This window comes from Sinocyclocheilus grahami, unplaced genomic scaffold, assembly GCF_001515645.1.
Source record: "Sinocyclocheilus grahami isolate Dianchi unplaced genomic scaffold, SAMN03320097.WGS_v1.1 scaffold661.1, whole genome shotgun sequence".
Classification (NCBI taxonomy): Eukaryota; Metazoa; Chordata; class Actinopteri; order Cypriniformes; family Cyprinidae; genus Sinocyclocheilus; species Sinocyclocheilus grahami.
The window spans coordinates 124,119-133,072 of NW_015505840.1; the positions used below are offsets into that span (position 1 = coordinate 124,119).

Here is an 8,954-nt window from a genome sequence, read left to right on the forward strand (position 1 = left end):
AAAAAATTAACTTAAATGATTTTAGCAAATGGCTGCAATATAACAAAGAGTGAAAAATTTAAGGGGGTCTGAATACTTTCCGTGCCCACTGTATATCGAAATCCTCCAACATTCTTCTTTACAAATCCTCGTTTTGTACTTCTAATTCTTGACCGTTGTTTTGTTTTGATCTCTCCTCTGCATTTCCGCGTGCATCACTTCTGAGCGGCGCATGCGCAGCTTAAAAGTGTGATGTTCATTTTGATTGACACATGCCAAATCTTTATTTGACAACTTACCTTTTGATCATTAAATGGACAGAACCCTTTGTTTAAACTCAAACAGACACATGTGCACAGGTCGCAGAACTTGTTTGCATAAGGGTTGAGAAAGTATCCATAATGAATAACGAACATATGCAAATTCCATAGGTAACAGGAAGTGGGCACGACTTTAAAGACGACAGAAGAACAAAAACACACGAGACAAAGGGAATGGAAAGAACTTTGCAGAAGTGACAGCGGCCCAAACTAGGAAATAACACCCTTCAGTGTCTGAATCACCGCTGCCATACACAAAAGATGAAATAAAAAGCTTTTAATAGAGTCTCCCCCTCACTGTTCACCTCTGATTCATGCATTTCACAACATTCAGAATCTGTGACAGATAGAGGGTAAGGGGAGGACAACAGCGTGATTAGATTATATCCGAACCTCTTTCCACTGTGACCTTTGCACGTAAACACTGAAGATGACACACAACTCTATTTTCAAAACATACTATTTCATGTACACTGCCTGACAGGCAACTTCCCCCCCGGAATAACCATTGAACTAAATTTTTAGTGAACAGAAATATATCCGTGCGAGCGAAACAATGAGTTTTAAAGGTGCATGAGGCCAAAAATGTTGTGCCTGAATATTTTCAGCATAATTCGTGTAGAACATGGTCCAGAACCAGCATGCACAATCGCAACACGACCCAATGCGGTCCTGCGGTTTCAGCTGCTTTGAAACAATGTAAAGCACAAACACAAACAAACCAGCCACGCGCTGCTGATCTACTTACTCTCGCGAGAATCCCTCGGAGCTTCAGCGCGGACACAAACACTCGCCGGGATTTACACTTTTACACTGTATGCGGGCGTATGTCACGCCGCACATTCCTATAAAACTAACTTTGACGCTAAAAACGAACGCGTCCGCGTTTTCTCGGTGGTATCCGGCGGGGAGGAGCGGAGCGCGCAGACCGCTTTTGTTCCGAGAACCAGCTGGCGCGTGACGTCACACGAGGCCAGCGCGAGCTGATTGGCCACGTCGACGGGAGGGCGGTGCCGAGAGTGCGTCCTGTAGTGAAGCTCTTCGAATCTCTGAATCATTTGAACCGAATGATTCATTCACACGCAAAACGATTCAAAGCCCTCGAAACACACCAGACTGGCGGCACCTGCTGGCCAAAATGATGTAAATGTAACAAAAACTCAGCTCTAATCGATTAAAGCAGCACTATGTAACTTTTGGCGCTTTAGCGGTGAATAAACAGAGCTGCACACATCCCGCGGAAGAGCATTCCAACCGGAGCTACTTCTCTAAGTTTATGTCTCTGGCGATTCACGCAGGTATGTGTTACTCCGCAGCGGTGACCAGGCTACAATAGTCCGAATATAAGTACTTATTATAAGTGTACCGTAGTGATTCGGAATAAGACAAAAACGCGGTTTGGAAGATTAATTCATGATGCACTCGCTCATTATATACATTTAGCAAATTTTGAACACAGAAAAAGTTGCATAGTGCTGCTTTAAATGTAATCTATAAATAATTAGATACCATTAAATGTGAAGGTTCTGTAAAATGTGTGTTCTTTTATTAACATGTAGCGCTTGTTTCGTGTTATTAGTGATGGATTGGCATTAAAAATGAACCTACGTAACAAAACTGGCCCGAAATTTCGGGGATTTTTGACTCTTTTGTTTTTGTAGTAGTAGTAGTCACGTGATTCACAAACATTTAACATAATATGGCTACAGTATTACTTTTACATTACAACATTACTTAAAGGAGTAGTTCACTTCCAGAATGAAAATGCAGTCATCATTTACTCACCCTCCACTTGTCTAAATATTCGACATGTCTACAAAGCGTGTGACCCATACTCAGAATTAGTGCTCTGCATTTAACCCATCCAAAGTGCACACACACAGCAGTGAACACACACACACCGTGAACACACACCCGGAGCAGTGGGCAGCCATTTATGCTGCGGCGCCCAGGGAGCGGTTGGGGGTTCGGTGCCTTGCTCAAGGGCATCTCAGTCATGGTATTGAAGGTGGAAGAGAGCGCTGTACATTCACTCCCCCCACCTACAATCCCTGCCGGTACGAGACTCGAACCCACAACCTTTGGGTTACGAGTCCGACTCTCTAACCATTAGGCCACGACTTCCCCACTAACTGGATGGACTTGATGGAAAATGCTTTTTCATATGATTCACTAAAGAGTTTGAATGTCTAAAACTCTCTCCACACTGAGTACAGCTGTACGGCTTCTCTCCGGTATGAATTCGTTCATGTGATTTCTGTTGCGAAGACAGAGTGAAACTCTTGTCGCAATATGAGCACTTGTAGGGTTTTTCTCCAGTATGAATCTTTTGGTGGCATTTCAGTTGGCCAAGTGTAGTAAAGCCCTTCCCACACTCACAACACAAGTGATCTTTCTCACCAGTGTGGATTTTCTGATGCAGATTACAACTGACCAACACTGAAAAACTCTTCCCACAGTAAGGACACACATAAGGCCTCTCATTTGTATGGACTTTCAGGTGTTTTTTCAGATTTGATGATGAATTAAACTCTTTACCACACTGATCACAGTTAAATGGCTTTTCTCCAGAGTGAATGCGCATGTGATCATTGAGAATAGTTGAATATTTGAAATGCTCTCCACACTGAGTACATTGGTACGGCTTCTCTCCAGTATGAACACGCTCGTGAGATTTCAGGTTTCCAGGCTGAGTGAAACTCTTGTCACAATAGGAGCACTTGTAAGGTCTTTCTCCAGTGTGAATTATTTGATGCTGTTTCAACTGACCGGCTGTAGTAAAGCTCTTCCCACACTCACAACACACATGATCTCTCACTTCATCATGTGTTTTCTGATGCTGTTTACAACAGTCCAGCCGAGAGAAACTCTTTCCACAGACAGAACACACGTAAGGCTTCTCATCTGAATGAACTTTCAGGTGAAGATTTAGATTTGATAACGAAGTATACTTTTTACCACATTGATCACAGTTAAATGGCTTTTCTCCAGAGTGGCGCCACAGATGATTACTGAGACCTAATTTAAGTCTGAAACTCTTTCCACACTGTGAGCAAATGTGCCGCTTTTTGGATTTTCTTCGGGTTTTGAAGTTATGATGTTCCTCCTCCTCGTTTAGTTCTTGTCTTTGCTCTTTCACTTCCATCCGATCTAAAATAAACATACTAAATAGTTCAAATCAGGTCAAGTGAACATGATTTAAGAGCAGAAAGCAACAGTATATGCCAAAGGTAAGGTCTGTCATTTCCTTGATAATACGATCAAAATGTGGATGACAACTGCGATACATTTGCTTTTTGGATTTTCTTCGGGTTTTGAAGTTATGATGTTCCTCCTCCTCGTTTAGTTCTTGTCTTTGCTCTTTCACTTCCATCCGATCTAAAATAAACATACTAAATAGTTAAAATCAGGTCAAGTGAACATGATTTAAGAGCAGAAAGCAACAGTATATGCCAAAGGTAAGGTCTGTCATTTCCTTGATAATACGATCAAAATGTGGATGACAACTGCGATACATTAATCGTTCATATATTGCTTATTATTTCACTAACATTAAATCTCGTGAACTGAAGGGGTCATATGATGTTGCTAAAAAGAACATTATTTTGTGTATTTGGTGTAATGAAATGTGTTTATGCGGTTTAAGGTTCAAAAAACACCTTATTTTCCACATACTGTACATTATTGTTTCTCCTCTATGCCCCGCCTTTCTGAAACGCGTCGATTTTTACAAAGCTCATCGGTCTGAAAAGCGAGGTGTGCTCTGATTGGCCAGATATCCAGTGCGTTGTGATTGGCCGAATACCTCAAGCGTGTGACGGAAATGTTACGCCCCTCACCAGACTGTTGATGCCGTGTCTCGGCCAGAAACAAAAACATTCAAACCCATTATAAACGAGGCATTTGTTGCATCCAGTGGGGACATTATTATGGATTATAATGACTTATACTGTCTTTTTACGCGTTGCGTTGCATCGCGCCACGTAAACATAAAACCATGTCTGCATTTGTGATCGGAGAAATGACAAACAACAAACGCTACTCTACACTGCTCAAAACTCGTGTTTGAATCATCAGTGGCAAGTCCTTTAAACATAAAAAACGTACTTACAGTCTGTGAGTCAGAACAGCCGGCATTGTAGTCTACTCTACCAGGATCAGCACACATCTGAATATTTGGTTTGAACTGTTCTGGAACAGTGTTGTAAATACAACTTAACCACTGATTTATAGTCGTGTCCTCTTTTGGAAGACCAAACAATGTAAAGCTTTCACAACGAAACACACAGCGTCTTCACAATACTACAGCGAGAATAAAAGTTACGCCTTCTTTCTTTGCGTGAACATTTGGGCAGCATTATGCAAATCTTCCCACATAGTGATGTAGACATGTGGGGGCGTGTTAGAACGACCCGTTTTAGGTAGGTGTGTCTCTTTGGATTTGAGACTTTAGTCTTTGCAACTTTACAGATCTTCTTTATGCACCAAGAGTTTGTAACACTCCAAAGAGAAAGGAAAACATGAAATCGCATCATATGACCCCTTTAATGTTTCTCAGCAGTCAATAATAAAGACTCAAGAATGGACACCAACCTGTTTCTTCCTCGGTTTCTTCATAATTGTTTCTGGATGTTTCTGGATCACTCATGTCATCAATCTCCACTTTAACAAGCTCAGTCTTTACCATAGCATGTCACAGATGTGGAGTTTCTCTTCTTCTAGGATGATGGGAATATTGCTAACCTTCATTGGTGGGCTGTTGTGAAATGGGCACCAGATCTGGCAAATTCAAGAAGAATTCATATCGAATTACTTTAATTACATGTGTGTTTTCTGACATAGAGTATTTTAAAATGGTTATATGTTAGTAAAACCGTTCCATAAGAAGGTTGTTCATTTTTATGTAACCAAGGATTTAATTTTTATATTCTTAAAAGAACATACAAACTAATCAGAAATCTAACATAGATAACAGAGATTTACATTTACATTACATTTATGCTTTAGCAGACAGGAACATAAGAAATTTGTCACAGAACCAACAATATTAGCAGTGTACAAGACCTACAGTGTGTGTGTGTATATACAGGTGCATCTCAATAAATTAGAATGTCGTGGAAAAGTTCATTTATTTCAGTAATTCAACTCAAATTGTGAAACTCGTGTATTAAATAAATTCAATGCACACAGACTGAAATAGTTTAAGTCCTTGGTTTTTTTAATTGTGATGATTTTGGCTCACATTTCACAAAAACCCACCAATTCACTATCTCAACAAATTAGAATACAAACAAAAACAAAAAAATTTTTTAGTGAATTGTTGGCCTTCTGGAAAGTATGTTCATTTACTGTGTGTGTGTGTGTATATATATATATATATATATATATATATATATATATATAACTAGTCTAAGAAACAAGGGTAAGCAGAGGTAAAATTGTGCAAAGAGGCTTTTTTAGAGATCCACTTTATACAAAATATGAACAGACTGAATGGAGGTTGATCAAAATGAATGATTATTCGATGTAGTAAGCAATGTAGCTACTCTAGTACGGTACAGTGCGGACAAAGGTAAATTCTTACATTAGAAAAGAAACAATATTTTTAATAGCATTAAGCCATGAAATTAAATCTTGACAACACATCTGCACTCACTCAGAGCTTGTACTCGCTGCCAACACAATAACGTACACTGTAATTAATAACAAACCGGGACACATAATGCGTTTCATTACATTAGTATTTCAACTCTGGAGCTGGTTAATATCTGTAACCTGTGTAAATCGGCATCGAATCTCACATCCGTCCAAAATATTCCACAATAGCCCTTCTTTCACTATGGTTAAAACCCTCACTTTTAGCTTTAGCCGGCGGGTTGCCAGGTGTGCGAAACAAAACCAGCAAATCTAGCCCAATAGTGCAACAGTTTGAAATATTTCCTGTAAAACCGCGGACTTGGCAACCCTCTCCTCTGCGCATCCTGTTTGTTCTTTTGGATTTGCATGGCAAACTCGAAAACGCATTGCTGCCACCTTTTGGAAATTTCTGGTAACACATGCTGTATATACGTATAAAAAGATTGACTTTAAAATTACTGTTTTATAGGACATCACAACTAGGCTACTGCAAGTCTGCAAATTTTAGTAACCCACCCACTTATTTCACGCTTCAAAACCTAGTTATTGTATGTATGTATGTATGTATGTATGTATGTATGTACCAAGAGCTCCTAAAAAACCACAGCAAATTCCTTATGGGTTTGCACACACTTGGCGAATGAAGCTAATTCTGATTCTGATTATTAGTTTTCAAAATAAAAAGTTTTTGTCATTGTGTGACACTCACTGGTCAAAATAATTCGATGTTTTTCACCAAGGCAGTCAACCATGGAAACGTTAGTTATATAGAAAATTAATTTTGGTTCTGCTTTTTTGTTGACACAGCTGTTTTACTACTATACAAGAATGACAGTTTGTCTAGCTGAATGCTGTTGTCACAATTTTTTAGAGACAAATTTCAACAGCAGGTAAAAGTTAACTGAGATAAGTCAATACACAGAGAGAAGTCTTTAGTACACATACAAATAATATGCACAATTGCATTGATACAGTACTTTTATTTTTGTATCAATGTTACAACAGAAAAGTCACATTTGCATGTCCATTTAAACACCAAAACACCATACAAACATTTTCCTCATACTGCAAGAGAAATACAGAAAACGTAAAGATATAATAGCAATCACATTGTGTTATATTATCTTGGCATTAAAAAGTGCAGCCGAGTTCGGCATTTTATTTGGACTTTGCAGTAATACATAATATGTAAATTTATATATATATATATATATATATATAGTAAATATATATATATATATATATATATATATATATGTGAGACAGTGGTAGGATATTGTGGTTAGTGGTAATTAATGCAGCTATGTTCAATATTCAGCTCAATTCTTCGCACAACACCACAATACTCCCCAAAATAAATCAAAATTCATGGAAAATGCAACAGTCACACACACAGAGAGAGAGAGATAATTACTCAGATATGTCAAATTAAGTAAATTATTAATGCAATAATGCAATCCCAAAAGCATTTTTTTCTTCACAGAAGTTAGTAAATTTAGTGACATTGTTATTATAGAACACTTCTCAAATCTGATCATGATTTTATGAATTTGAATTATTATTAGTATTATTGCCAGTAGGCTTTAATTTCAGAATTAGTTCACACAATAATGAAAACCTTTCTGTGAAACTCAAGAGGACATGACGAGCTAAAGTTGACGCCTTTTGTCTTAATCATGAACCTTGAATAGTCTTGGTTTTATCGTACAGGATAGAGAAGAGTATACAAAAACTTTGAGCAAGTTTAAGAAACTTTGTTTGTCTTTTATTTCTGGTCTTTGAGAATTCCCCTCTGCTCTATGATCCTGACAGAACCTGATGCAACCCCAAATGCAGGGTAGAGGGGTTCAGTGAATGTGGTCTGGACTCTGTGTAGTAGAGTCATTGTGTCAGAGACGCTGTAGAAGCACAGAGTTCCTGCTCTGTGATCCAGATACACTCCTATTCTAGAGGAGGGGACATCACGAATAAGGACGTGCTCTTTATCATGTCTGAAATAGAAATTCTGTTGACAGTGGGTCACTCTCCATGACTTATTATTAAACCCCAGTCTGCAATCATCAGTTTTTCCTTTACGACTAATTCCTCTATAGGAAACTGCTACAGACCAGTCGTCCCCACAGCACTCAACCTCCCAGTAACAGCGACCGTTCAAACCCTCTCTACACAAGACATGCATATATTTATCAAATCGTTCTCGGTGATCAGGATATTGCTGGACTTTATCTGAATATGATGCTTTTCTGTTCCTTTCTGACAGGATGATTTTTTTGTGTGCAGTGTTTGGATCCAGTTGAAGTTGACAGAAATCTGATGAAAATGGAGGGACAAATAAATATTCAAATAAACTACTACCCACCACCCCTCCACTCAAAATGACAAATTTTAATATCAATGTTATTGATAACAATAAACATACACATTATTTGATATATTTTTTAAAGGGGTCATATGATGCTGCTAAAAAGAACATTATTTTGTGTATTTGGTGTAATGAAATGTGTTTATGTGATTTAAAGTTCAAAAAACACATTATTTTCCACATACTGTACATTATTGTTTCTCCTCTATGCCCCGCCTTGTCGATTTTTACAAAGCTCATCGGTCTGAAAAAGCGAGGTGTGCTGTGATTGGCCAGCTATCCAGTGCGTTGTGATTGGCCGAATACCTGAAGCGTGTGACGGAAATGTTACGCCCCTTACCATACTGTGATGCCCTGTCCGGCCGGAGCGACGAGACAAACACATTAAAACCCATTATAAACGAGGCATTTGTTGCATCCAGTGGGGACATAATTACGGATTATAATGATTTATACTGTCTTTTTACGCGTTGCGTTGCATCACGCCGCGTAAACATAAAACCATGTCTGCATTTGTGATCGGAGAAATGACAAACAACAAGCACTACTCTACACTGCTCAAAACACGCGTTTGAATCATCAGTGGCAAATTCTTTAAATATAAAAAACGTACTTACAGTCTGTGAGTCAGAACAGCCGGCATTGTAGTCTACTCT

General features: G+C 38.7%; 2 protein-coding genes and 1 long non-coding RNA gene across 3 annotated transcripts in view; all 3 read right to left on the reverse strand.

The window, feature by feature from the left end:
* The window catches only part of LOC107558856 (uncharacterized), an 8,522-nt gene extending 7,254 nt beyond the window's left edge, over positions 1 to 1,268 (reverse strand). The window contains exon 1 of the long non-coding RNA XR_001605529.1: positions 1,048 to 1,268. This is a non-coding gene — a long non-coding RNA (uncharacterized lncRNA). The remainder of the gene's footprint in view (positions 1 to 1,047) is intronic.
* A 1,109-nt stretch (positions 1,269 to 2,377) lies between these two features.
* LOC107558803 (zinc finger protein 501-like) lies at positions 2,378 to 6,174 on the reverse strand. Its single transcript, XM_016242491.1, has 4 exons — positions 5,956 to 6,174; positions 4,893 to 5,078; positions 3,558 to 3,677; positions 2,378 to 3,449 (listed from the first exon to the last, which is right to left on the reverse strand). The coding sequence occupies exons 2-4, from the start codon at positions 4,984 to 4,986 to the stop codon at positions 2,428 to 2,430; spliced, it is 1,236 nt and encodes a 411-aa protein (XP_016097977.1). The 5' UTR covers positions 4,987 to 5,078; positions 5,956 to 6,174; the 3' UTR covers positions 2,378 to 2,427.
* Positions 6,175 to 7,404: 1,230 nt separating this feature from the next.
* The window catches only part of LOC107558804 (stonustoxin subunit beta-like), a 6,150-nt gene continuing 4,600 nt past the window's right edge, over positions 7,405 to 8,954 (reverse strand). The window contains exon 3 of the mRNA XM_016242492.1: positions 7,405 to 8,347. Coding sequence (XP_016097978.1) covers positions 7,702 to 8,347 — 646 coding nt within the window. The 3' untranslated portion in view covers positions 7,405 to 7,701. The remainder of the gene's footprint in view (positions 8,348 to 8,954) is intronic.